The sequence below is a fragment of the Poecilia formosa genome, unplaced genomic scaffold, assembly GCF_000485575.1.
Source record: "Poecilia formosa unplaced genomic scaffold, Poecilia_formosa-5.1.2 Scaffold337, whole genome shotgun sequence".
Classification (NCBI taxonomy): domain Eukaryota; kingdom Metazoa; phylum Chordata; class Actinopteri; order Cyprinodontiformes; family Poeciliidae; genus Poecilia; species Poecilia formosa.
The window spans coordinates 428,743-456,545 of NW_006800276.1; the positions used below are offsets into that span (position 1 = coordinate 428,743).

The following is a 27,803-nucleotide window of genomic DNA, read 5'->3' on the forward strand; positions in this document are numbered from 1 at the left end:
CACACACACACACACACACACACACACACACACACACACACACACACACACACACCCCGGTGTGCAGCTGTACAGGTGAGGGTCCTTCCTGCTCCCCTGCAGGTGTGAACCCCAGCACGCTGATGAACCTGTTCACCTATGAGAAAGGCTTCTGCTTCGTGTCGTACCTGTCTGAGCTCAGCGGCGACGTCCGGCGCTTCGACAGCTTCCTCAAGGTCAGTGATGCATTTAGAGGCTGGGGCTAACATGGAGCCCCGCCCTAACAGAGGAAAGCAGAACCGCCTCCTGGCCCTGATTGGTTGTTTGTGGTCAGCGCTGGGAGAAGGCAGAGGAGTTTGATTTTCTGACAGGTTAACAAATAAGTACAAAGAAATGATAAACATCACGTACTGCAGCTTTAAGGTCGTTATCTTCATGTTTCTGTGCAAATTTCTGTATTTTTGTATCAATCTGGATGCTGCTAAACAGTTCGGCTCTGTCAGGTTGGTGGGGATCAGGTCTGGGCTTTGACTAGGCCACTCCTGAACGTCCACCTTGTTGTTTTCAGACTGTCTCTGTGAACTTCAGAGATGTTCAGAACCAACGCTGATTTTTTATCTATTCTCTGACTAATGTGTGTGTTTGTGTGTGTGTGTGTGTGTGTGTGTGTGTGTGTGTGTAGGACTACATCTCAGAGTTTAAGTTTCAGAGCGTTGTGGCTCAGGACCTCATCGCCTACTTCCTGCGGTACTTCCCGGAGCTGCAGGACGCCGCCGTCTCCCAGAGGGAAGGTACGCCTGGTAGGTTTCATGCTGCTGCTTTCCGCTTCCTGCTCGGTGACATCACTTCCTGTTCTCAGGTCTGGAGTTTGAGCGCTGGCTGAGCGGTTGCGGCCCGCCGCCGTTTGAGCCTGACCTGTCAGCAGGGGGCGCTCTGATCGGGCCGGTGCAGGAGCTGTGCGACCTGTGGAGAGGCGGCGACCCACCCGACCAGCAGGCACTCGCGACCTTTGACCTGTCGGCCTGGAGCACCTTCCAGGTGGTTCTGTTCCTGGACCGGATGCTGGACCACTCACCCCTGCCGTACGGTGCGTCTCTTAACGTCGGCGGCAGCGCCACCTGCTGTTGGAGCGTCGCTGACGGCCGCTGTGTGTTTCAGAGGTGATGGCGAGTCTGTCCGCCTGCTACTCGGCGCTGTTCGACGGGCTGAATGCCGAGGTCCAGATCCGCTGGCTGCAGATGGTGGTGAGGAACACGTTCTACCCCGACCTGCCGCGGGTCCGAGCCTTCCTGCACAAACACGTAAGAACAACAACCGACGCTTCGCTGCAGCTCCGAACCAGAGGAGCCAGAGTATGAGTTATCTGAATATCTTATTAACATGCGAAGAATTGATTCATGAAGCCATATTGCATCAGAAACAGGCTGCTGGTGTTCGGTCAATGCAGCGCTGAGCACTGCTAGCCAACAGAATGCTAACCCTAAAGCACTAATCATAAACATTAGTTCCACTAATGCTAAAGTGCTAAGCCATCATGCTATTTGGTAGAAGATAATGCTAATTTCAACCATTTTGATAATGACTAGAGCTGGAATCTTTGAGTGACTCTCAATTCGATTAGATTTTTAGACATGAAATGATTTTTGGTTTAGAAACAATTTTTCTGTTGAAACTGTCCAGAGATTGTTAAACTGTGACTGACGAGAGGAAAACACGTTGTAAATAAATAGAACATTTATTTAAAAGAATTAAATGAGCTAAAAATTAGCTTTGCTATTGATCATGGAGCTAATTTTTACTTTAGCGCTTTGAATTTCATCCAAGAGGGGCAGTCGCTTTCACACTTAGCAGAAATGCTAAACGCTCTTAGCTTCCCCTAAATACATTTTCTGGACACACTATGGCTACCCTCATTGAAACGCTGATGCACTAAACCAACAGCTAGCTGCGCTGCTAGCAGCTTAGCACTGCGTCAGAGCTTCAGTAACTACCAGGACATGTTTCTGTTGTTCCTCCCTGCAGACTTCCAGGATGTACACCGTGCCGCTCTATGAGGACCTGGTTGCCGGGGTGATGAAGTGCGTTGCCGTGGAGATCTTCTACCAGACGCAGCGCCGCCTGCATCCCAACCTGCGACGGACGCTGCAGCTCATCCTGTTCCCCAGCAGCTCGGCGCCGGCCAATCAGAGCGGCGCGGTTCCGCCTATCCTGACTGGCTCCGCCCCTTCCGGCTCGCCGCTGCAAAGCCCTGCTGCCACGGCAACGGCCTCCGCCGCTGGAACGACGGCCGCCATGGCGCTCAGGGACGTTAATGTGTCGGCTTGACGGCCGTCCGGACCCCCAGGGGTCCCAACGGGTCAGAACCAGAACAGTTTCCTTCATCATGTCCACAAACAGCAGAATTTTCTAGAACTTCATGAAAATGATGCAACAGATTTCTCTTCTCCTCGGTTTGAGGAACCTGGACTGGATTCTGATCCAGAACCAGAACCGGACCTGAACACCGGAGCGGCCTTATCGCCTCACTGTGAAACAAACCCGCTAACTGGACCCGGTCCAGCCACATCCTCAGGAACCTGCAGACCCTGAACGCACCACTGAAATGAAATGAAACCCGATCACATGACCAATAATCTGTATTGATTATCAACCAGCTTCACTCTGCAGACGGTTAATTATTTTATTTATTCTGTTTTCCTCCATCGAAAATAAAATAAAAAAAAAATCATCTTGTTTTTTTCTGGAGAAAATCTTTAACTTTCAGAAAACAGATTTATTTATTTTGAAGGGTTCCTTTAATTTCCTGCTTTTGTTTTGAAGTCAGACCGGAAATGTAAGGTCTGACATGTTTAACGGGATCTTTGATGTCTGAAGGTTTTATTATTTAATACACAGGAAGATGGTGGCTTTGCTTTCACAATAAAAGCCTTGATTCGTGTTCCACTTCTTAAGGAGATTTTACGTTTTTATTTCTCTTTTATTAAACTGATTTATTGTGAACAAACAAAACCTTTAGAATGTTTTAAGTGTCTAGAACTGTTTTTTATTTAATCAAACTTTGTTTACACTGAACATTTTGTAATTGGGTTGAAGGTAAATCTGAATCAGATCCGGTTTGTGTTTTATGTCTGAAATTATTTTTTTGCTTTTGTGCCATAAATGAAACCAATTTTAAAGACATGTAAGAAATCTTTATAACTTCAACTAAACTACAGAACTGAAGCTGTTTTCTATGATGATGTATCGGGGCCATTAGAGACAAGGACAGAAACAAGAGTACATTTCCACAAAACACTCAAAAATTGTAATAATATTCTCAGAAAACATGGAAATGTATGGATTTCAAAAGTCAAAAATATTTCAACTTTTAAAACTCAGAAATTTGCAAATGTCAAATTTTGACTAATCTCAAAAATTGAGGGGTTTTTGTAGCAAATTTTCAACTTTTGGACTTCAGAAAATTTCCAAATGCTGAAAGTGTTTGCCTTTTGAAACCTAGAAACTTTTTTTTCTAGAAAACTTCTGAGATTTTTGACTCAGAAATCTCCCATTTTTCCCCCTGGAAAATTTGAGTTTTTTGTTGCAAATTTCCTGCTTGTTTTTCCCTAAAATGCTGTCGTACTTTCCTGGTGCTGAAACATCAGATGAACCTCAGACTTCTGGAAAAACACACAAACATGTCAGTCGCTTAATGAAGAAATATTAAACATAAACAGCAGGAATTCATTTTTAATAAATAAACTCGTCCAAATGTCCCTAATTCCAATCGAACAAGTTCAACAAAGTGATTTTATTTGGGTTTTTTAGGCTTCGTTTCACCGGGGAGACCTTTATATTGAAGCCCATCACCGGAAGTTGCGTGTTTTAACGCGTGCAGTGTTGACTATCGGGAGGAAAGCATCACCGGAGCCCCTCTGCAGCTGGACCGACACATCTGGACCGGAACCAGCCTGGGACCAGCCGCAGCTCCTGGAGGTGGGGGCGGGGGGAGCGCACAGGTGAGGCGTCACGTGACCAGACTTCCGGAGCTTAACGGGGCGCGCGCAGGTGTGTCTCAGCATCCCCGTCGAAGCGCGTGCGGGGCTCCTCGGGGCCAGCATGGCGGAGGAGACCCGGGTCATCTACCACCTGGAGGACCAGGAAACCCCCTACCTGATCCGGATCGGCGTGCCCGCGCAGCGCGTCACCCTGGCCGACTTCAAGCAGGTGCTGAACAGACCCCACGCCAAATTCTTCTTCAAGTCCGTGGATGATGACTTCGGGTGAGTCACGTGACTGACGCCTCCATCAGGAAGATGACACAGATCCAGATGGGTTTATTGAGCATCAAAGGTCACGTGTTCCAGCGGGGGGAGGCGATTCAGTCACATGATCAGTGATCAATAATCATGAAAAACAAGAGAAAGGCTGATAAACACATGTATGAATCAGCAGGGAGGCTTTGTTTGTATGTTTATGAGCTGATTGTTTATATAATCCTCCTCATGCAGCTGTGATTATGTAACTGTGATGAAAACAAAAGCTTTAATATTCCCTCTGATGAGAGGATGACTGTCGGCGGTGAGCTCATGATGATGATGATGATGATCTTTTGTCTCTAGGTGTAGCAGTTTAAAAACAAGAACGAGACGAGCATTATGACTTTCAAAGATCAAATTTATACTTCAGAACAGATTTTTTTTTAAGGGAAATATTTCTGATTCCTTGTCTGTCAAGAATTATTTGCGGCTGTTTTCCCACCTGATAGTCCGATAGACTCGGTTCCCTTCCTGACCTCTGGGGGCGCTGTAACAAGAACCACTGAAGGAAATGACTCAAAAACACCAGAAGACACTGAGTGCAACTTCCTTCACAAAATGGAAACAGAAATGGAGGCGTCAGATTTCAGTGGTTGTCTTTGGTCGTTGGCTAAAGATCACAAACCATTTCTCCTGCTAGCGCTAGACTAGCGTGGTTGCTTTGGTTGATTTTACCCAGAATGCATGCTTTCTAACCGAACCAGAGTTAGCTTGGAGGACAAGCGTTAGCTCCTTTGGCTCGATTGTGCATTCACACCTCCCCGAGCGAAGCGGACTTTCTGGACAAATTAACCAGAGTTGAATTAAAGCGGACTATAATGGCTGCTGGTGGGAATATTTTCAAAGTTATCAAGTTGCTAAAGCGCTTAGCACACCCTTAGAGTAGTTGGGGCAGGTTTTACTACAACTTAATCAGACGAGATGGCAAATATTTTCAGGATGTTTTCATATCATATCTTGCTGCACCTCTAGTTATGACATGATGCTCATAGTGATGAAGATGATGACAGTAATGATGACGATGATGATGGTGTGTTTCAGGGTGGTGAAAGAGGAGATCAGTGACGATGAAGCTCGGCTGCCTTGTGTCAACGGACGGGTCGTCTGTTGGGTCAGAACCGCTCAGAACCTCTCAGATGGACGATCAGTCATGAAAACATCAGGACGTCCAGTTAAACCTCCAGTTCTCTGAATATCACCAGTAGAGGGCATTGCTAATTGAAAAGTTAGACAAGCTAATCATAAACTTTACATCCACTAACACCTGCACTGCGTCACAGGTGGAGAATGCCAGGAGAGGAAATGGAACTGCTGCGTAAACAGATTTCAAAATAAGAGCATGGATATAACCAAAAGTTCAACTCAGATTTTTAACTTTATAAAACTGAAAGTTTACAAAACAGCCAAGTAAATTTGTCTGGCACTATGAATTTAGGCAAAGCTAAGTGCGCTAAGCATATTTAAAGTTAGCTAAAGTGCTAATCACTAAATTAGCTTTGTTGTTAGTGGATTAGCGTCAGTGTGTCCAGCCACTAAGCAGCACTGGTTTGGATGCTGCGAGCATCTTGCTGTGTGGTTTTAGCCAGACCTAAACATGTTGGAGGACGTTTGGAAGGTCAAACACTCGTAGGTTTGTCCGCACATTGAAACGGTTGATTCCAGATTCTACCTTTAAACCGTTTACCAGACCAGAAGTTGCGCCAGTCTTCTTCCTGAGTGCTTCTCTGTAGATCTCACCATGGCGTCACTGTCTAAATGTCTAAACTTTAAACTGAACAAAATTCAGAAAATTATACATTATGATTACATTTTATTTAATATCTAATCTGAATATGTCCTTATTTTTTCATGTCTGTCTCATTTGGACCTGATGAGACACCTGGACTGTCCAGGTGTCTCTAAGATCCTGTCTTCTTCTCTGCAGGTGGTGTCTTCAGACGCCTGTCCTCCGGACTTCAGGGGGTCGGACACGCCCTCCGTGACCACGCCCTCCAGCTTGGCCCCGCCCCCCATCGAGAGGACCGGCGGCATCGGCGATTCCAGACCGCCGTCCTTCCAGTGAGTTCCTACACGGATTAAGCTCCAATAGTGCTGATGCGACCGCGCGCTGACAGGATGTGATGTGTCTGTCCGCTTCAGCGCTGCGGCCGTCTGTCACGATGACCTGCGGGGGTCAGAGGTCAAATCGCCTGCTCCATCTTCAGAGAAGCAGCGGCGGAGAGATGGTAAGCTCTTCAACTGAATCAAACCAAATTCTTCCAGCTGTCTCTGATTGGCTGGGGTCTGCATACAGGAGGCCACCTGAACGGACACGCCCACCAGGCGGCCGACCAGAAGGGGGCGGGGCCAGCCGGCGGCGACAGCTCATCCAATCAGCAGAGCAGCGAGTTAGAGACGACCAGCTTCTGCTCGTCTGAGGAAGACTCTGGAGGAAGGTCAGACCTAAACAGTTCTGGTCCGGTTCTTACATAGTTATTGTATTGCAGTATGTCTTATCTGTCAGTTGTGCAGTGAGGTGTACGGAACAGGGTTAGTGCCAAAAATAAATAAAAGAATTTAAACTTTTTTCTCAGAATTTCTTTTTTTTTCTCTAAATTTTGAGTTTTTTATGATAATTCTGACTTTGATCTCAACATTTTGACTTTAATCTCAGAAGTTTGACTTTAATCTGAGAATTATCACTTCTTTTCTCAGAATTTTGACTTTTCTATGCAAATCTTGACTTTTTTTTCTGAAAATTTTGACTTTAATCTCCAAATTCTGGCTTTTTTCCTGAGAAGATTAAATTCAGATTTCTGAGAAAATAGTCAGATTTATTTATTGTTCTTTTAGTGGCCCTAATCCTAATCCAGACTGCTTTCATCACTTCATTATTATAATTTTCAGCCATTGTTTCTGTCCAGATTTACTGTCTGACTTCTTCTGGTGCAGGATTATTATGCATGTCTCATGTCAGTGTCAGAAAAAATGCCTTATGAGCTTTCAGACTGCTGGGAAAAAGTCGGATTTGGGTCCCATTTTCCTGTGTGTGAAGGTTGCCTAGATTACCTGCTTTCTGCAGATGAAGCATTTTAATTGATTGGGGGTTTTGGCGGAAGGAGTGGCTTACCTACAGCGCCAACAGTCCCTGGCAGATTTCAACAGTTTTGAGCTCCATAAAAGACAATCTGAGGAGTTTTTTAAGTGACTTTTTAAATCATATTGAGACCCATGGTTTGACTAGGCCACTTCAAACGCTGTGTTTTGTTTACTTTGACACTTTTTGACTGTTTTTTTTTTAAAAAAAACAACAACAAACTGTTTTGTTTACTGTTTTATTTAATGATCTGAAACAAAGTTTGATAAAAAAAAGCAAATACCTTTTCACAGCAGCGTACTTCTGTTTGTCAGTCTGGAGCATTTCCAGTTATGGGTGTGTCCCTGAATGCATCACGGTGCGTTTGCTGCAGCGGCATCAGGCTCGTAAACCTGTTGAAGTCAGAACTCCTGGGAGAACCCAAACTCTTCCTTCCTGTGGTTCTGGTTCTGCGACGTGTAAAAACGGTACTGCTCCTTTAAAGGCTGTGTCATGTGACCCAATGACCTCAGCAGCAGCTCTCGCTGTGATTGGCCCATTCCTCTGACACACATTCACCTGCCTGCAGGTCATTTTTTCTGCCCCAGTAAACCTGTTCACGCCCTGGGCTCTGATTGGCTGCTGCGTGTCATGTGACCAGCGCTGCCTTTTGTATTGTGCTGCAGATAAAGCCATCCCAGCTGATCTGAGAGCAGAAATAACGTGTTCCTGATCGATTTCCTCATTTAGACTCTGATTTCCATCAGTGATGGACTCCACCTGCTGCCAGATTTACAATCTTTACACAAACATTTTAAATCTTGTTCTAATTTTTAAACAGGTTTGGAGTTTTGCTGTCCTTTATTTAATTATTTGTAAAGTCAGATTTTCCTCTCTCTGTTGGAAATGTGTTGATTTTTTATTAAAAGTGATTCATTTCTGACAGGTAAGCAAGTTTTTTATTTGTTTTCAAAATTAGAAATTTGTTTTATAAAACGTGAATTTGTTTTTTATTAAATAATTATTTGTATTTTGATTTTTTTTATTCATTATTTTATATATTGATGTGATCTTTCCAAGTTGCAAATATATTTTTATGAAATTATAGCAACTTTTTGTTAAATCTCTGACTACTGGGGGGAAAAATAAGCAAATTTTCCATCGATAATTTGGAGCCACATTCCTTAGAAAAACCAGTGAATAATTGGGGCTCGACTGTTTATATATTTGTCTGTTTATCCTTTTAAAAAGCTTTTATTTTTATTCATCTTTGATTAATTTTACCGTCTGCTTCAAATACATGTTTTAATTAGGATTTCCTGCTTTTATATTTCTATAAAATCTTTGTTGCGTTTTTAGATTTGTGTTTTTTTGACCAATCAAAATTCTGTCTGTGATGTCAAACCAGATTCAGCCAATCAACAGGCCAGAGCAGCTCCTCGCCAAGACTCATCAGGCGACAGCGGCGTCGCCACCGAAAACCAAAAACTCCACGGATGGAAAAGGTAAACACACACACACACACACACACACACACACACGCACAAGGTGAGGTCCTGGTTGTCTGTATAAGTGTGTCTTTATGACGCCTGATGCAGGGCGGCTGTTTCCATCTGGACTTCCTGTCACTGACGTGTCCCTCATCTTCCTGTCCTGTCTCTCTGTCCACCTGTCTCCCTCTCTGCCTGCCTCTATCCGTCTGTCCATCAGTCGGCGTCTTTCAGCAGCGTCACTGACTCCACCATGTCGCTCAACATCATCACTGTAACCCTCAACATGGGTGAGTACAGAAAGGTTAGCAGCGGATTGGATCAGGACACATACAGCCTTGGTTAGGTCTACTGCTGTCAGGGTCAGGTCTGACCGAGTCCAGAACTGGCCCAAACGGTCTTGATAAGGACAAAGAGTCCAGAACCGGCCCAAGCGGTCTTGATAAGGACAAAGAGTCCAGAACCGGCCCAAACGATATAGATAAGGACAAAGAGAGTCCAGAACCGGCCCAAACGGTCTAGATAAGGACAAAGAGAGTCCAGAACCGGCCCAAACGGTCTAGATAAGGACAAAGAGAGTCCAGAACCGGCCCAAACGATCTAGATAAGGAAAATAAAGTCCAGAACAGATCTTGTCATCCTGAATCCCATTAGTAAAACCCATGTTTCACAAATGTCTAGTATAGGTTCATCGGCATCTACAACTGCTCCCCATGTGTTTTGGGTCTGGGTCTGGGTCAGGTCTAAAACATCCTAAATTAGCTCCATCATAGTCCAAACTTGCTCCAGAGGTTTCCTTTGAGTCTCAGCTTGGTCCAAACAAAACAGCCTAAATTACATTGAGTCCAATTCAAAACTTCTCCAGAAGTTTCTTTCAATTTAAACCAGATCCAAAAAAAACAACTTAAATTAGGTTTATTGAAGTTGAAAACTGCTCCTCATGTTCTGTTTGAGTTTAACCTACATCCAAAATATCCTAAATTAGGTCTACTGCAGTCCAAGATTGGTCCAAAGGTTCTCTTGGACTGGATCTGGTCCACTACAGTCTAGATTAGGTCAGCTATCTGTCCAACACAGATCAGGTCCAGTTGGGGTTCTCAATCAGGTTTGTAGGTAGATGGATCGTATCAGAGTTCAGAACAATCCCTAAACCTTCCTGGACCAGGTCTATGACAGACCACTTCTGCCCCACCGGTTCTGTTGGATCAATCCTTAAACGATGTTCATAAGTCTTTAGATCAGATCCAATAAGGTTTCAAACAGGCTAAATACTGTCTGGATCAGGTACAGTAGAATCTGAACCAGGTTCAGAACGGTGAGAATCAGATCCAGTAGAGTCTAAAACCGGTCCTCAGCAGCTTTGGCAGTAGAATGGATCAGGTTCTGCTCAAACATGGCGGTTGGTTTACAGTTTGATTGGTTCTCTCCAGGTCCTCTGAATCCAATAAGACCCAGAGCTAACTGGGTCGCTAGATACTGACCGGAGCGTGACCTGATGAGATCATTTAAAACCCAGTTCAGAGTTCTGGTTCTGTCTGGTTGCTGTGATGTTGGGTTGAACAGAAGTTTAAGTTCTTCAGAAGGAGACCTTTATTTCATGAGATGTTTGCATCCTGAGTATGATGCCAGTGAGGTTTGACTGTTCTGTGCGGTCAGACTAACGCCGCCTGTTCCTCAGAGAGGTATAACTTCCTGGGCATCAGCATCGTTGGTCAGAGTAACGACAGAGGAGATGGAGGGATTTACATTGGCTCCATCATGAAGGGAGGAGCTGTAGCAGCAGATGGACGCATCGAGCCTGGAGACATGCTGCTGCAGGTAGGGCCGACACCAAGTTCTGGTTTGGACCGTCTAGGCTGAAGCCAAGACTCTCTGAAGCTCTTTGGACTTCAGAGAGTCCTTTGTTACTCTGGTGATTCTCACTGTGATTCTGTTCACTCAGGTGAATGATATCAACTTTGAGAACATGAGTAATGACGACGCAGTCCGGGTTCTGAGAGAGATCGTCCACCAGCCGGGGTGAGGCTTAATTAAAACCACTGACCACTACAGTCTGTCCTCCTCTGTTCTGCAGCTCAGGATGACTTTTCATCCAGACACAACCTTTGAGACTCAAGCTGAGCTGTTTCTCTCCTTCCTTTTAGTTCGGTGACATTAACTGTGGCAAAGTGTTGGGATCCAAACCCGCGAAGTTGCTTCACGCTGCCCAGAAGTGAGTCAGGGAGGATGTGTAGGTTTAGTTTGATACTGTTGAATGTGATCCAGCTCGTTAAAACGGTCTGTCCTGTAAAACCGTGCAGGTGAACCGGTCCGCCCCATCGACCCGGCTGCCTGGGTGTCCCACACGGCCGCCATGACCGGGAAACTCCCCCCACACTACAGTATGTCTCGACTCTGCACCTCTCTTCTATTGTTAACCCGTCCGTCACATTTTAACTTCCTGCTGTTCTCCAGGTGTGCATGAAGAAAACCACCTCAACATCCACAGTGACATGACGGTGGTCGTCAAGGCGATGGCCAATCCAGAGTCAGGGCTGGAGGTTCGAGACAGGATGTGGCTGAAGATTACCATCCCCAACGCTTTCATTGGTGAGAAGATGTACTAGATCTGGATCTGAGAGTCTGAGGAATGTCTCATTCACACCAGTCCTGTTTAATCCACTTTTATCAAACTCTAGTTCATTTGCGAAGGTGTGAATTGAACTCTTATGTGGACCAAAAAAGTGAAATCTGGTCCATCTACAAACCTAAGTTTTGGTTTAGTCGAAGTGAATTAGAAAACAGATGTGAACGCCAAGTGGACCAGAGACCGCTCCAAAAGCAGAAAGTGGACTACAGCGCAGGGCATTCTGGGTAAATAAAACCAAATTTTCTAGCCTAGCAGTAGCAGGAGAAATGGCTCGTGTCTTTCTCCAAAGACAAAAGAGTAAATCTGATGCCACTTCATTTTTGTTTCCTTTTTATGAAGAAGGAAGTTGCTCTTAGTGTCTTCAGAGGTTTTTGTGTCGTTTCCTTCAGTGGTTCTTGGTGCAGCGCCCCCATAGGCCAGGAGGGGAAGATGTTGCTCAAACGGTTTGGTTGGTTTGACTCGGAGCAAAAAGAATGAGAACCACAATAGCTGAAAATTAAACAAATGTTGTTTTGGTCACCACTCGAGCCGAGTTTACCGAACTATCAGGTGGAGAACCACCTAAGATTCTCACCAATAAAAACATTCTGTTTAACCAACATGAAATAATCTCTGTATAAAGATTCCTGTCAGAACTGTGAAAGGAGACGGATACATTTACCTTCTATCTGTCCAGGTTCGGACGTGGTGGACTGGCTCCACCGTAACGTCGAAGGTTTTACCGACCGGCGCGAAGCTCGTAAGTACGCCGGAAACCTGCTGAAAGCCGGATTCATCCGACACACCGTCAACAAGGTCACCTTCTCAGAGCAGTGCTACTACGTGTTCGGAGACCTGTGTGGAGGTAGGAGCTGGGGCCACAGAGCTGTCCACACTAGAGACCTAACTATAGTTATTACTCTTTGAAATAAGAAGACCTTTAAATAGTCAGTGTGCTGAGATCACCTGGAGTCTGTGGCGTTTTGTCCTCAACTGATGTCCTCTTTAAAAATAAAAGGGAAACCTTCAATTAAATGTGTTAATAGAAAGAGAAGTTGTTTTGGTTGGTTGGTTGCAGTCTTGAACATTCACCTGCAGTACCGTCAATGAACATAAGATGGCGACACAGAAGAAAAAGCCAGTAGGTCATGTTAAACTGTTTTATGTAATTAATGTCACTTTCAGAGGTTTATTGTTATAAATTTATCAATTTTTATTCAAAAGGTCTGGACTCTACTGTAGTCTGATGATAAGAAAATAAAAACCAAAGTTTCCAACAGCAGAAATGTTCCTATTTCGCTGTTGCTGCTCCTTTCAGATCTGGCTGCCATGTCTCTGCTCGACCGCGAAGACGGATCCTCTGGAGAAGCAGGAGGAGGAACTGACTGCGACCCCCCAGCCTTCCCCTACCAGTACCCCATCCCTCACCCCTACAGCTCGCCCCACCCGCTGCACCAGCTGCCGGCCTGTGGGGCAGGAGGAGGCAGGAGTCATCACAGCGAAGGTACAGGACGTTTTCTAGTTTTTCATAAGGTTTGTGTCAGTATGTGGCATCCTGTATGTATTTGTTTAGCTAACGCCGCTGCTTGATCATGTGTGTCTGATCAGTTGCTATCTTGCCATCCGTCCTTGAACATTGAAAACAGTGACTACATTTGAGGGATAAAAGCAGATTGTGTTGAACATCAGGTTCTGTCGTGTCTATGAGATTTTAGCGCTCCCTTTATGAATAGGAGCTGTGTAGTGGGATCAAGTGTATGGGACTCAGGACAGGGTACGTCATTTTGCTGTTGCATCTTATATATTAAAGGATTCACAGACAGTCTGGGAAAGAAATTTCAGGATGTCTTCCTATGCCACAGAAACTAAAGGCTGATATCAACACTGCGTTTTGTTTGAATTTTTATGTCTGGAAGACCCTGATGAAACCTCGGTATCGCCTCTCGGGTTCTGATTGAAACGATGACATCATGTGTTCATTGGTCCTGCAGGAAGTCGCAGTAGCCAATCAGACTTCAGCGACGATCAGAAGGAGGGAAAAGGAGGAACACAGCAGGAATCTGCCAACCAGGAAGCGAACACTCAGCACAAGATGGCCGACTGTCTGAGTGATGGCAGCGCTCAGGGACCGCCCACCTCCTTCTCCGGTTCCCATGGTGACAAAGACATCCTAATGCCGTCTCAAGGTCAGCACCGTGACTTTTCATCGATCCAACCGGAAATCTCTCGACAGTCCTTCCGTTTGGCCATGGGAAACCCCAGCGACCTCTTTGTAGATGTCATGTGACCCAGTGACGATGATGTCATATCCTGGCAGGTGACCTGGAGACATGATTAAATTTACTTTTTCAACTGAAGCTGAAACGAACTGAAAAAGATTGAGGCACATTGAGTCACTGTGAAGACCTGGACCTGACAAGAACGAGAACGGGCTCTGATCAAACCTGAAACTAGACAAAACCATCCTGAACCTGACTGAGAACCAAACCTGAGAACTGAACCTGACTGAGAACCAAACCTGAGAACTGAACCTGACTGAGAACCAAACCTGAGAACTGAACCTGACTGAGAACCAAACCTGACTGAGAACCAAACCAGATTTACCTGGCTCTCACTCGGCCCTTGCTCTGACTGAGACCTGAACCTAACTGGGACCTGGACCTGGCTCGGACCTGGACCTGACTCGGACTTGGACCTGACTCGGACCTGGACCTGACTCGGACCTGGACCTGACTCGGACCTGGACCTGACTCGGACCTGGATCTGACTCGGACCTGGACCTGACTCGGACCTGGACTCTCTGAACTAACCAAATCAAAGCATGTGCTGCTTTTCTCTCTGAGCGACGTTCTGAGTCTCTCCTGCATCCTGGGATGGTTGTAAATTATTCCTGATGTTCCTGTATGTAAATCACATGCTGTCACGCTGCCTGTTACTGAGCTGATTATGTTTATATTTATTCATTATTTATTTATTTAACATGTTTATTTATGAACTGTTTGTTCCAAACATTTACTGCAGAAACCGACGTGTGGATTATTTATGAGTCCTTGTTCTCGTCTCCTCATGACTTAAAACGTCCATGTTTGTCTAACTGGAGAACCCAGAGAAGCAGAGCTGTAGCTTTTCCTCTACATTCCAAAACCAATGAAACGGGTCAGTGAAAATGATTTTACATAAAGGTTAAATACGGTACCAAATCACAGACCGAAGGCTCTCATACATTTGAGTTTTGTGAAGAACAAAGACTGATCTGTTTAGTGAAAGCAGTTGTATAAAATGTGTTCACTGTGTTATATGTATACAACCAGATAGTAAAACCTTAAATGATGAATTAGATTTGGAATAAAGTTCACATAGCTTTCATAGAAATCTGTGTATAACTGTGATTTCCTCATATCTTTAAAAGTCAGGAGTTTCACCTGTTTTGACACTACAAAAGGTGAAAGTTTCAAATGAGAAGGAACAGACAGATTAATTGTGACTGTTATTTAATGCAAACACCCCAATTATGCGTGTGTTTGTTTCTTTTACATTAACAGAATAGCGACAACATTTTGCACATATTTGTAATGGAAATGTAGCTACTGGCTGATTACAATGAATGTGACACTTTGAATTGAAATGTGCTTGATGGGAACAAATAATATCTATACAAGGTCTGTTTTATTGTGACTCCTTTTGTTACTAAGGACATTCTTTAGCATACAGAATACCAGACATATAACATGCTACCCCCTCATTATTCATTTAAATTATTTTTTGAAATATTTCTAGCTTACATAATTGTTTTACTCGTAATTTTGGCCCTATCTGCTTTCCATACCGTGGAGCGCCGCAGGGCGGTGCTCTGAATGGGACGCGGGCGGTCTCCATCAGCTGACGCGCCGCTTCTGCCGCCGACATCTTACCCCCGAAACGGCGGAGACGCAGAGTCCGAGTTCCACGGTCAATCACTCCGATAAAGTGATGACGGGCCCCGCGGGAAATGAAGGACGGGGTCGGGGAACATCGTTGCTGCCACCGGAGGAGGTGAGGAGACGGAGGGAAGGGGACACCGACAGTCCGTTTGTGCGTCTGTCTGCGCTGCAGTGGCGGACTGACCGCCAGACAGCTGCGGTAACGTTAGCAGTTAGCCGCTAACGGCTAGCCCGAACTAGGTTTAAAAATGCCAGATTTAAGTGTAGCGTAGTTCATCAAACCGGTTCTGACTGCTGTGAATTAAAACACGGTCCATTTTTAATCTGGAGAATCCTCCCTCTGGTTCGGCATTCAGACAGAATAGCTAACTCAAATAATTTCCATTATTTTGTGAATTTTAAGGTACTGCATTGTGGTTAGCGTTGTGTTTAAAAGGAGCGTCAGCTACGTGACTGGGCGGTGACTCCAGGCGCTGTGATTCAGTGGTGAAGGGAAACCCGAACCAAACAGCGGCTCGGTGTCTCAGTGTGAGCCGAAATAACCGCTTCAGCTCCTGCTACCGCCCGAGGAAACGTCCGCGGGGAATAAATCTACAGTTTTCCGGTGTGATCAGATTCCAGGAGGCTGAATGTTTTTCTTCAAGGCCTCTTCCACATGACGATGTTCTGGGAGGCTCATTTTATTCAAACGTTCAAATATATCAAACCAAACCCGTTCTCCAAATCAAATTGCTGCTATTCCTTACTTCTATATAGAAAGCCAAACGTACCAAATAAGCAATAAAATATAATTGAGTCAATCTGTGAATAACCGTGATGAACTAGATTAGATCATTTTGATGATGCTTTTGGTATTTAAATAACCAGAATTTTATTCATTAATATCTTTAAAATAAGTTTTATGTCTATCTACGGTGTTCTCAGGTGTTGAAAATTGGTATGTTTTCTTTACTGTGTAAACACAATATATCTGGTTCACACCAATGTGTTTTGTATTTTAAATATTGAATAAAAACTAAGAAATATTAAATCCCTGAACGTGAAAATTACTGACAACGGAAAGTATTGTGATTCATAACTTCCCATATTTTTTTATTTAAAACCAAATAATCATTAAAAACATGATCGGATTGACATGTTTCTGCATGCTGGGATGTGAGGTATTTATTCATAAGATTGTAGGGACTCAGATGAAACCGACGATGTATTTTACCGGGGGAAAAAAATCATAACAAAAATCTAATTTGAGATTCAAAGTTGAAATTCTATAAATTGGATTTGGTCCTTAAAGAAGATATTTAGATCTGACATGATCAATGGAGCAGGAGAATCTGAAAAATGGACGTTTTAAGAATGTGGGCAGTTTGTACATTGGTTTTATCCGGTTTTTATATGTTTTTTATAATCTGATTGAAACATGAAGATCAAAGAAACAGACTTTAAAAACATGTCGTCCTGCAGCAGAAATAAAATAATAAATATGTTAATGAATGCAAAAATAAATCTAAATAACAGAGAAAAGTACCTCCTGCTTGAAGTTTTTTTTTTTTTTTTTTAACTAAATCTGTAATTTACTAGAAATGTTTTTATTTTGCATATTTCATTCCCTTTTTTCTTATAATCTGTGTTTTCTGTGTACATTTTGCTCGGTGAACTGGATCGATTGTATGAATGGATTTTGACATCAGAACTGACAGGAAACGACAAATCTGGAAACATTTAGCAGATTTGGTGTCTGCATCATTGAACTATTATAAGAAACATGATCAGAAAAGCAAATCATCAAGGTAAAAATCATGAAAAAGATGCTTAATAACAGCAGGGGTGCACTTAAACCTTGCAGGAGACCGGGGCCCCCAGGACCGGATCCGAACCCCCCATCCCCTCCTCCCTCGGCCTCCATTTGAAAAACTAGAACCGGTCCGTCTACTGCTGCCTTCAGGGTCTGTTTGGAAATATCAAACTCATATTTCACGTAGAAACTTGATCAGATCAGGGAACTTTCCATCTGCAGCCTCCAGGGGGCGGTACTGCGCTGCAGAGAAGCCTCCAGAGCCGGTTCTGGTGAAAACTGGACCCGAACAGACCCGGTTCTGCTGCAGCGGTTCAGAACCAGCTGGCGATAGACGCCTGCTCAGGAATCAGACGCTGACGCAGCTTTACAGCCGCCGCTGCTGCGCAGGGAGCCTGTTGCCAGGCAACAGCAGGGAGGCAGAGGAGGGAGAGTGATGTCACCTCAGTCTGCAGCAAGGCGTCCGTTTGGTCCCTCACCGTTTCGGGTTTAAACGGTTCTGGTTCTGTTTTTATTCCTGTTGATGAAATGAGAATAAATGGAGGATCAAAGCTGGAAGGATTTCACTTCCTGTTTCCTGCTGAGAGGAAAACCGAAGGAGGCTGAGGCGTCTTCTGCAGCTTCACCTCGCCCGTCGTCTGGCAGCCGCCGCCGGGTCGCCATGACGATGAACTCCGGCTGACGGCGTGAAGAGGAGCGGGTTTGGTCCAGGTTTGTTTGTGGCGTTTCAGGGGGGATTCTTCCGGCCAGCAGGCGGCGCCGCTGAGCTGCAGCTCTGTGGTTTTTTTAGGTTTTGATTTTTGTAGCGTTGGATGAGAAAATCAAAACCTAAAGAAAATACAGCGCTGAGAGGGAGAGCAGCGGGAACCCGGAATAAACGCCTCAATCTCAGGGTGTCCAAAGTGTGGCCCGGGGCCGTCTGGGGCCCTTCAGAAGGATTTTATTCGGTCCCTCACCTCAAGTTGAGACTGGGGAAAAAATTGGCCAAAAAGTTTGTGTTCTTGCCATTGACAGAAGTTAATTTCTGTTCTAGTTCTGTCCTTGTTCTGCATTGTATGTTTTTTCTTTATTTGTGGAAATGTTAAAAATGATGTTTTTAAAAAGTAAAATAATACACCTGATAAGAATTTTGTGCACTGTTCACTGGCTAAAACTTAATAAAATAGCAATTTTTTCTTTTATGCAATATATTCTGTGGCCTGCCGGTAAAATTTTCCATTTTAAACCAGTTAAACTACTGGTTTAGTCATTCCCAATGTTGTTGTTTTAGAACCAGAACATTTACTATTGTCGGTTCTGGACTCTGAGGGTGAATTTATAGGAATATGAAAAATAAAAGTAAATAAAAAATTCAAATGTCTTGCAGCCAATCAGAGGCCGTCTTTAACTGTACAGTTTAACTGAATCTTTTGGGTTTTATTGAATAAAATGTTCTGCTCAGATGCCGTTGTTTGACTTTTATTCAGCATACTTTGTTTTTTTGAAGATGAAATCTGTTTCTTCCAACAATCAAACAGAAAACAGTTTTTTCCAAGTTCAAGCTTCTTGATTTTAACTTTAAATAATTTTTTAATCTTAGTAGTTTCTTTGATCTATTTTTTTTATATATATAATTTTTGGGGACATTTTTAAAAATTAAGTAGTATGGATAAAGAATAATACTCAAAATGTCCCCATAAATTAAAGTAAATATAAAAAAATAATTTTAATGGGAAGCTCATTTTGTCAGATTAGATTTATATTTATTTTTTGACACTTTTCTTTTATAAAACTACTTTACGTATTCCAGGGACTTTTAATTGTATTTATATATATTTTTAGCTCCATGTTTATTTAAATGAGGGGTCTCTGGGTCTGCAGCTCAGGTTGATTCATTGTGGTGGATCGATTACGTCATCATGCAGCACCTGATGCAGCCGCCAGAGGGCGCCGCGCTAACAGCTGGATCCTGAAGCAGGAAGCTTCAGTGGAGGAGATGCTAAAATGTTTTCTCCGCTGTGGTTTGATGTTTGTCTCCGGAACAAATATGAGTCACAGAGTGGAACAAAAAAATATTTAAAATACCTTTTATTATTTTAGTTTAGTTCAAACATTTACATTCATACACAATGATACACATTTTCATAAACATTTGTTTGAAAATTATGAAGAAATAGAAACTTATCAGACCTACATTATTCTTCATTTTAAAGAGACGGGAAGATTTCTCAATAAGTCATGTTTAAAAACCAGCTTTAGTTTCCACTTTTCTCAAAGATTCCCTGTTTTTAGATTATTTTGATGATTAACTGGATAAAATGCAAAAGTTGCTTATTATGAGATTTTAAAACCTAAAACCAGAACATTTTTTGAGGAAGAGCAGCTTAGAATGTTTTCCCTCCTGATAGTCTCAGTTTGATTTGTTCAAAAAATCTGCTCCACCTCCAGCTGCTGTGGCTCTGAGTCAAACCAACCTGTTCCCCTCCTGGCCTGTGGGGGCGCTGGACCAAGAACCACTGAAGGAAACGACACAAAAACCTCTGAAGACACAGAGCAACTTCCTTCTTCACCAGATGGAAACAAAATGAAGGCGTCAGATTTTAGCGGTTGGAGGATTTCTCTTTAGTCTTTGGCTAAAAACCAGGAGCCATTTCTGCTGCTAGCGCTAGGCTAGCACGTTTGTTTGGATTGTATTTACCCAGAATGCCCTGTGCTGTAGTCCCCTCCCTGTTTTTGGAACTGTCTGTGGTCCACTCAGCGTTCATATATCAAACTACACCAGAGTTCACTTCTTGGTTCGATTAGCATTCACACCTCCCCAAACAAACCGGACCTTCAAACGGACTGGAGTTGGTTAAAGTGGATCAAACAGTTCCACAAATTGACCCTAAGCATCAAAGAAAATACAGATTTAATCCAAACTTTATGCTTTAAACTTATTGAGACCAGGTAAATGTTTTGGATGGATCTGTTAGTCAGACACAAACAGGGTCACAGAGGTCACGGTGTGATTGCATCATGTTTATTGTGTCCTGTCTCTTTAATGAGCCCCAGTGGAGCTGCTCTGAAACAACACTGAGCCCAGAGGACGCAGTCTGTGCGGACGTTTGGACACTAACAAGACAATTAGCATGCAACAAGCAGCACAGGAGATCTCAGCTGTTGCTATGGTTACTGCCGCCTGTTATGGATAAGTTTTGTTTCAGACTTCAGGAAACTTCAGTAAGCTGACAGGTTGTGCCAGAGCTCTTTAATGTGGATGACGCCTCTGCTTCTTTCTGTAATATGAATATAAAATCCTAAATCATGGAAAAGCTGATGGAATCCCAACTGGATAAAATGGAGAAAGAAAAGAAACATTTTATTATCATGGATGATTTTCTGCCTGTAGTTAAGAAAGTCAAAGGTTTTCTATTTGGATTCGATTAGTCAAAACCAAGACCAAGCTATGGTCCAACATTTATGGGTCAATAACTGATTAAACTGATTACAAATGAAGGACAAAACATTTAATGGCAACAAGGAAATGGAAACCAGGAGGATTTACTGAAGGAGCCGCCGACAAAAACCAAACAGAGAATGAAACCGGATCTGGAACAAATGATTTGACCAAATCGGTTCCAGTCGGACCTACAGAACAGTTTCTTTGTGTCAACCGGTAATTTCTCGTCTGAGCGGACAGAAGTCACGTGGCTCAGTCCGTACATGAAGGGTCACTAGTTTTACTGGACCATAAACTGCCCCAGTAATTTTTGAGATAAATGATATTTTGAGACCATCATCACGTAACAAAGTTTCATTTTATAACGAATACTTCACACTGAAATATCGTAAATAAAACACGACCAAAAACAAACATAAAAACACAACTGAAGCCATGAATAACATGGATTATGTCTCTAAGCAAAATTTTTCATAAAAATATTAATCAGAATGGAAATGATCAAACTCTTAATTTATCATATGATGCTCATCACAATAAGCGACTGTTATTACACAGTTAGCACTGCGTAATAACAACCAATAAGATTAGTCACCATAACTGCAGACGATACACAGGTGACCTTTGAACCCAGCCAACCACTGAACAGATGCTTAGAACAGATAAATGTGTGGATGAAGATTTTATCTTTGGACCTAAAGAGGTTCCTCTTTAGGAATCATGGATCTAGAACTATAGATCTGGAGTCAACACACAGCTTCAGTTCTTCCAGCTGGAAACTGGAAATCAGGCTGACCTCTGACCTCTGACCTGACCCTTCAGAGCAGAACATTTCCACAATCTGAGGACTAAAGTCTCAGATCAGAGAAACTCATCCAGGCGTTTCTCTTTAGTGGCTTTGATTCCTGCAGCAGGTCAGACTGACAATCCAACGGTCCAGAACCCTGCTGCTCCAGAACCCTGCTGCTCCAGAACCCTGCTGGTCCAGAACCCTGCTGGTCCAGAACCCTGCTGGTCCAGAACCCTGACCAGACCATCAGCAGGGAAAACATTGCTAAATAATTAGTTTGGCAGCATTTTCCGTTTCCAGTGGGAATGATAAATGATGACAGAGTGACAGACAACATGTAAACCCTGCAAGTAGTGAAGTTTAGAAACATGAGTATTACAGTAAACCTGTTATTCCCTGAAAATGGAAGAAATGTTGCTGTTTTGGTCCCTAATCGAACCCAGTGTACCGGACTGTCAGGGGGAAAACATCCTTCGCTGGTCAGTTTGTTTGGGAAGGATTCTCTCTCTCTCTCGTTGGTCTCTGCTGACTTTAGAGGATATAAAAGCTTCATGGTGTAACTCAGCTCCTCTCAGCTCGAAGCTGCAGCATCATGACTAACTCCTCACAGGTCCTACATTTCACTCTGACTGCCTACTTTGACATTGGGAGTTTGAAATACCTGTACTTTATGATGGTTATGTGTTTCTATGTCCTGATTATCGGCTCCAACGTCCTGCTGATCGTGGTGATCTGTGTGAACCGGAGCTTACATGAACCCATGTTCCTGTTCCTCTGCAGCCTGTTTGTGAACGAACTGTTCGGTAGTTTGGGTTTGTTCCCCTTCCTGCTGGTCCAGATCCTCTCTGATGTTCACTCCGTTTCTGCTCCGCTCTGCTTCCTGCAGATCTTCTGTGTTTACAGTTATGCAGCAGTTGAAGTTTTGAACTTGGCCGTCATGTCTTATGACCGGTACGTGGCCATCTGTTTTCCTCTGCAGTATCACTCCACCATGACGGATAGAAAGGTCGCGTTGCTCATTGCCCTGACCTGGGCGTTGCCTGTTCTGGCCACTGTGGTTCTGGTGTCGCTCAGCGCCCCCCTGCGGCTCTGTGGGAACGTCATCGATAAGGTTTTCTGTGGGAATTTCTCCATCGTTAAGCTGAGCTGCTCCAACACCAGCGTGAACAACGTTTACGGTCTGGTTCTGACGGTCGTCTCCATCGTCGCGCCGCTCGTTTTAATCCTCTACACCTACGGAAAGATTCTGGAGGTTTGTTTCTCCGCGACCAAACAGACGCGGCAGAAAGCCGTCAGCACCTGTACGCCTCACCTGGCCTCCATCCTGAACTTTTCTTTCGGCTGCTGTTTCCAGATCCTGCAGAGCAGGTTTGAGCTCAGCAGGGTGCCTCCTCTGCTGGCCATCGTTTTGTCGCTTTACTTCCTGACCTGCCAGCCGCTCTTCAACCCGGCGCTGTACGGCCTGAAAATGGCCGCCATCCGAGACGCGTGTAAACGTTTGTTATGTGGGGAAAACTCGGCTCCTGCAGCAGCTTCTCATGCCTGAGAACTCACCTTCTGTTAGGGGTTTCCAAGCTCAGGTTTTTCTCTAATGAAATATTATTTTCAGTTTGTAGATGAGGAATCATTTTTCACATGTTGATGCCGACATTTTTCTCTGTTTTGATGTTTTTTTGTTTTTGCGGATGTTTTAAAACAGGGACGTGAAACTTATTTTCATTTCAGGTCACATTAGAAGCCATGAAGGGCCTCAGAGGGCAGCTGTGGCAAAACTTACTGATAAAACTTTATAATAAAAGTTATTATACAGCAGCTGTGGCCCTGCAGGCTCCAGACGGACAGAGAACTTAAAGGTAATATTTGTCTGTTGAAATTGTGTTTTATTAGTCAAGTTAAATTAGTTTTTGTTTTTATGAATTACTTGGATGCTGAACATGAAATCTTTAAAGGTACCGTTTTAACAGCTGGCTAATCGTTTATCAGTAGTTTTTGCCTCATCTGGCCCTTTGAGGACCTTCATGGTTCATGATGGGACCTGAAGTGAACTTCAGTTTGACAGTTTACATTAATACTGATGTGTTTTTGGCCCACTGGATAAATTATGAAAAACTGAATCTGTCTTCCTGTTTTTTCTCTATAAAACAATAAAAGCAGATCCTGCAGAGCCGGCTGGACCTCAGCAGGGGGCCTGGTTCTTAAAATGGGTCTAAAACCGAACATTAAAACAGTTATTGAAATGAATATAATAAAGTAAATGATTTACTCTTATCAGTGAACAAATGCAGGAACTGGTTTGATTATTTGGTTGGTTTATTATTTGCGGAAGCAATAAAAACAGTTATTGAAGCATTTTCAAGGTTAAAATAAACTTAATCAGTTGGAAAGTTATCAAAATGCAGAAAAAATCTAAAATGTTTAGAACAGTAAGATTTTTGTTTTGAAAAATGGGAAAGAAAAATCAACTGTGGACAGCATTTTTGGTAATGAGTAAATATTTCCCAGACATAATGATCGCATCATGTTGAGCAGTTTTAATTTGTTGCAGTTTTGCATAATTATTCCACAATTAGCTAGAAAAAGAAAAGAGCAAACCAAACCTTAAAGCTTCTTTTTGTCATTTATTTTTCTTAATTTGTAGCACTGAATAATAAAAACATCCAAACAAATTAAGGGAATTAGCATAAAAAAAGCATAAAAATAATGTAAATATCCAAATTGCCAGACTTTCACAATGGATGTTAGAACCTTGTACATGAAGTGACATTTGAACAATAATGTGTTTGGGCAGATAGAAACAGAGTGAAATCCCACCAAAAAATCCAATTTCAGAAAATTTCTATAGCAAAACATGGAAATTTCTGAGTGTAAAAAGTCAAAACTTTGCTAGAAAAACCTGATTGATTTTTTTTAACCTATAGTCACTATTGCATTAATCAATTAGAGTAAAGATAAACACATGGATGAGTTTCTCTAGATCTTTCAGAGACATTCTAAATGTTCTCCAGCTGATAGAAGGCCAACTTTATAACCGCCTTATGTGGCTCTGAAGGGTCAGGTCAAAGGTCAGCCTGATCTCTAGTTTCCTGCTGGACTCATTAGGTCCAAAGATAAAAACTTCAGTTTTATTTTGTTTTGTAAAAAGTAAAAAATAAAAAGAAAATTGTGAATAACAAAGCTCCAGTGTGATCATCCTTCCACCAAACTTTCCCCTGTGCAAGGAGCAGTCAGGCAGTGGTTGCTGTCCATCGTTGTGCTGACGTTGGAGGCGTGATGCTGGGCGTCGCTCTGACTCTTTAAGTGAAGCTGAAGCTGATCTGATCTCTGTTAGCTGTGGCTCTGATCCAACGGCTGCTGGCTGCAGCTGTGAGGCGTTTCCACCGTTTACCTCTGGATTCATCCTTTATTTGGTGGAAATGATTTCATTTGTTTCACTCTGTTAATTTCTCTAAAGATGAGTTAGTTTTTCTGAATAGTTTCTCCAAGAACTCACCTCTATGGTTGTTTTACAAACTAAACTTAGGATGAAATTAAACTCCTCTCAGGTTTTGTATTTCACTCTGACTGCCTATGCGGACTCTGGTTTGCTGAAATATTTCTGTTTCTTCATCCTCCTGGTCCTGTATGTCCTGATTATCGGCTCCAACGTCCTGCTGATCGTGGTGATCTGTGTGAACCGGAGCTTACATGAACCCATGTTCCTGTTCCTCTGCAGCCTGTTTGTGAACGAACTGTACGGTAGTTTGGGTTTGTTCCCCTTCCTGCTGGTCCAGATCCTCTCTGATGTTCACATCATTCCTGCTCCTCTTTGTCTCCTGCAGATTTTCTGTATTTATACTTATGGAAGTGTAGAGTTTGCTAACTTGGCCGTCATGTCTTATGACCGATACGTAGCGATCTGCCGTCCTCTGCAGTATCACTCCCTGATGACTGCAAGGAGAATAACGTTTCTAATATCCATCACATGGCTGCCTCCTCTTTTCTGCGTTGGTTTCACCGTATTCCTGAGCTCCTCTCTGCAGCTCTGTGGGAACGTCATCAATAAGGTTTACTGTGACAATCACTCCATCATCAAGCTGGCCTGTAACGACCCCACAGCCAACAACATCTATGAACTTATCATGGCTTTCCTCACAGTCTGTGTTCCTGTTTCTGTGATCCTCTACACCTACCTGAGGATCCTTCAGGTGTGTTTCTCTGGGTCCAAACAGACCCGGCAGAAAGCCGTCAGCACCTGCACCCCCCACCTGGCTTCTGTAATCAACTTCTCCTTTGGTGTTTCCTTTGAAATATTGCAGAGCAGATTTAACATGGACACGGTTCCCGGCTTGCTCAGAATACTTTTATCTCTGTATTTTCTGACGTGTCAGCCGGTTTTCAACCCGGTTCTGTACGGCCTGAATATGTCCAGAATACGCAGCATGTGTAAAAAGCTGCTTCTGAACTCTGTGAGGAAATGATCACCAGGAAGAAGGTTTTTATTTTGGTTTCTGGTAAAATTAATACTTGATAAAATTCACTTCTTTGACTCCAAAAGAGATTTTAATTATTTGTTTACACAATAAAAAGTTCTAAGAATCATAATTACTATTGCAGTTATTTACAAAGAAATACTGAGGTTAACCTTTGACCTTTTGAAATAAATGTAAGTCCTGTATGGTAGGTTGTAACTGTCCTCTTCTGAGAAATAATGAACATAAAAGCTGCAGGTGTTTGACTTTAGGTGGAGAATTTACTCAAAATAATTGAATCAATTTTAGTGTCAAATGACAAAAATAATTGATAAACATGCAAATTAAACCATTATATTTTTCAAGAAGCTCATCAGCATGTGGCTGAATACCTGAACATCCTCTGGACAGAGAAAACAAACACTTTTTTCTCCTCTTTCCCTCCATCTGTGCTCCTCTGTCCTGTTTTCGGTCAGCTGGTCTCAACGGATCAAACCTCAAAGTGCTCTGTCCCTGGCAGGACACATGGAAGGCCGTGTGTCTGTCCACGCTGTCAGCGGAGGACGTTGTTTAAGACGTGAACATAATTACATTTTTGATAACAGAACTTTTACTTTTGGATTTGTCTGTTGGCTGGCATATCGAGAAATTCAGAAAATGTCATCAGCTGCTATAGCAACAGGTAAGCTGCAGGCCGGTGTGAGGCGATGCGCCGTTGGATCAGTTCGGACTCCGTGGTTCTGTTCGCTGAGAAAACAACCTGGACAAGTTGCCAACTGGATCCTGTGGGACTGACCACAGATGTGGCTGTTTGGATTTCAACATCAAGATGAACCACTGAGACTTTAAGGTAGAAGGAAAATTAACGTAGTTACCATCAAAAACAACCAATCAGAGCCAGGAGGAGGAGCTTAGTGCTGTCAATCAACCTCATTTACTCGCTGCTAAAAGTGTTTATGAGAGAAACAATTTACTGTTCCAGGAAAACCGTTTATTCGCCATCGACAGCCATGCTAACTACCATTAGCATTTGTAGCAGGGGAGGCTATGTTTGCAGCTGTAGCAGAGAGTAGCGCTAAGACCCTCCCCCTGGCTCTGATTGGTTGTTTCTGACTTGTTGGTGCAGTTAGTACTGGGAGCACTGGGAGGAGACAGACGCACTCCATTTTTTAGATTACTTATTATACTGTCACAACATAATGATAATTATGTGAAAACCAAATTTTTTAAATGAAAGTTACATACTGCAGTTTTAACTCTTTTATCAACCGTTTCTCCTCTCCATCAAGAGGTTCTGTGTTTTTCCCAGGCCACCGTTGTTATAATTTTATTGCTTTTCATAATTCATCTTTTCTGGTTAAATAAAAACGGTTCTGAACCAACCAGGACTGAAAGGCGACTCAGAGAGGAGAAATTCATCACTTTTAAAGTGGCCTGAAAAGTCAGACACCCTGCAGTGATGAAGGCCTGAACTGCAGCGTTTGGTCCTGATGGTCACTAAGCTAACATCTGTTGCAGAAGCTAACAGACCCAAAAACATTGAAAACGGCTGAAAATGATTTTGTTTAGGAACTGAAACTGAAAAGGCTCCGATTTCAGTCCAATAGAAAACTTTGTGGTTGGAGAAAATGTGGATGATCATTGTGTCCAAAACCTGACCCAGGTTCTGACCCATGTTCTGACCCAAGTTCTGACCCAGGTTCTGACCAGGGTTCTGACCAGGGTTCTGACCTGAGTTCTGACCCGAGTTCTGACTCAGGTTCTGACCCGGGTTCTGACCCGGGTTCTGACCCGGGTTCTGACCCAAGTTCTGACCCAGGTTCTGACCAGGGTTCTGACCTGAGTTCTGACCCGAGTTCTGACTCAGGTTCTGACCCGGGTTCTGACCCATGTTCTGACCCGGGTTCTGACCTGGGTTCTGACCCGGGTTCTGACCTGGGTTCTGACCCAGGTTCTGACCCAGGTTCTGACCCATGTTCTGACCCAGGTTCTGACCTGGGTT

General features: G+C 43.3%; 4 protein-coding genes and 1 long non-coding RNA gene across 8 annotated transcripts in view; 4 read left to right on the plus strand and 1 right to left on the minus strand.

The window, feature by feature from the left end:
• Positions 1-2,930, plus strand: part of rnpepl1 (arginyl aminopeptidase like 1) — a 10,402-nt gene extending 7,472 nt beyond the window's left edge. Inside the window, exons 6-10 of the mRNA XM_016661584.1 lie at positions 9-215; positions 662-770; positions 839-1,066; positions 1,138-1,280; positions 2,002-2,930. Of these exons, the coding sequence (XP_016517070.1) occupies positions 9-215; positions 662-770; positions 839-1,066; positions 1,138-1,280; positions 2,002-2,304 (990 nt within the window). The 3' untranslated portion in view covers positions 2,305-2,930. The remainder of the gene's footprint in view (positions 1-8; positions 216-661; positions 771-838; positions 1,067-1,137; positions 1,281-2,001) is intronic.
• Positions 2,931-3,820: 890 nt separating this feature from the next.
• Positions 3,821-14,010, plus strand: dvl3b (dishevelled segment polarity protein 3b). Of its 2 annotated transcripts, XM_016661605.1 has the most exons (16): positions 3,821-4,241; positions 5,319-5,388; positions 6,202-6,335; positions 6,417-6,502; positions 6,571-6,712; positions 8,741-8,837; positions 9,043-9,112; positions 10,501-10,640; positions 10,765-10,841; positions 10,967-11,034; positions 11,123-11,203; positions 11,277-11,411; positions 12,128-12,295; positions 12,749-12,934; positions 13,422-13,743; positions 13,782-14,010. In XM_016661605.1, the coding sequence occupies exons 1-15, from the start codon at positions 4,078-4,080 to the stop codon at positions 13,715-13,717; spliced, it is 1,914 nt and encodes a 637-aa protein (XP_016517091.1). In that variant the 5' UTR covers positions 3,821-4,077; the 3' UTR covers positions 13,718-13,743; positions 13,782-14,010. The 2 variants fall into 2 exon arrangements, with proteins under 2 accessions (XP_016517091.1, XP_007573781.1); XM_007573719.2 differs by having other exon boundaries at positions 13,422-14,010.
• LOC107833151 (uncharacterized) lies at positions 13,713-14,802 on the minus strand. Of its 2 annotated transcripts, none has more exons than XR_001658868.1 (3): positions 14,534-14,802; positions 14,205-14,500; positions 13,713-14,074 (listed from the first exon to the last, which is right to left on the minus strand). It is a non-coding gene; the product is annotated as an uncharacterized LOC107833151 (long non-coding RNA). The 2 variants fall into 2 exon arrangements; XR_001658867.1 differs by having other exon boundaries at positions 13,713-14,040; positions 14,126-14,500.
• A 5,101-nt stretch (positions 14,803-19,903) lies between these two features.
• LOC103153003 (olfactory receptor 11A1-like) lies at positions 19,904-23,072 on the plus strand. 2 transcript variants are annotated; one of them, XM_007573754.2, is made up of 2 exons: positions 19,904-22,605; positions 22,708-23,072. In XM_007573754.2, the coding sequence occupies exons 1-2, from the start codon at positions 21,946-21,948 to the stop codon at positions 22,897-22,899; spliced, it is 852 nt and encodes a 283-aa protein (XP_007573816.1). In that variant the 5' UTR covers positions 19,904-21,945; the 3' UTR covers positions 22,900-23,072. The 2 variants fall into 2 exon arrangements, with proteins under 2 accessions (XP_007573816.1, XP_016517092.1); XM_016661606.1 differs by having other exon boundaries at positions 19,904-23,072.
• Positions 23,073-24,631: 1,559 nt separating this feature from the next.
• Positions 24,632-25,837, plus strand: LOC103153004 (olfactory receptor 11A1-like). The gene has a single exon (XM_007573755.2). It carries the CDS (start codon positions 24,848-24,850, stop codon positions 25,808-25,810), a length of 963 nt encoding a protein of 320 aa, XP_007573817.2. The 5' UTR covers positions 24,632-24,847; the 3' UTR covers positions 25,811-25,837.
• The last annotated feature ends 1,966 nt before the right edge of the window (positions 25,838-27,803 follow it).

Excerpts from the sequence above, each read along its gene's own strand:
- LOC103153004 (XM_007573755.2), top strand. The coding sequence starts at position 24,848 with ATGGTTGTTTTACAAACTAAACTTAGGATGAAATTAAACTCCTCTCAG.
- LOC103153003 (XM_016661606.1), top strand. The coding sequence starts at position 21,946 with ATGACTAACTCCTCACAGGTCCTACATTTCACTCTGACTGCCTACTTT.
- dvl3b (XM_007573719.2), top strand. The coding sequence starts at position 4,078 with ATGGCGGAGGAGACCCGGGTCATCTACCACCTGGAGGACCAGGAAACC. Across the intron at positions 9,113-10,500 it reads CACTGTAACCCTCAACATGG|AGAGGTATAACTTCCTGGGC; the intron begins GTGAGTACAGAA and ends CCTGTTCCTCAG. Across the intron at positions 11,035-11,122 it reads TTGCTTCACGCTGCCCAGAA|GTGAACCGGTCCGCCCCATC; the intron begins GTGAGTCAGGGA and ends AAAACCGTGCAG.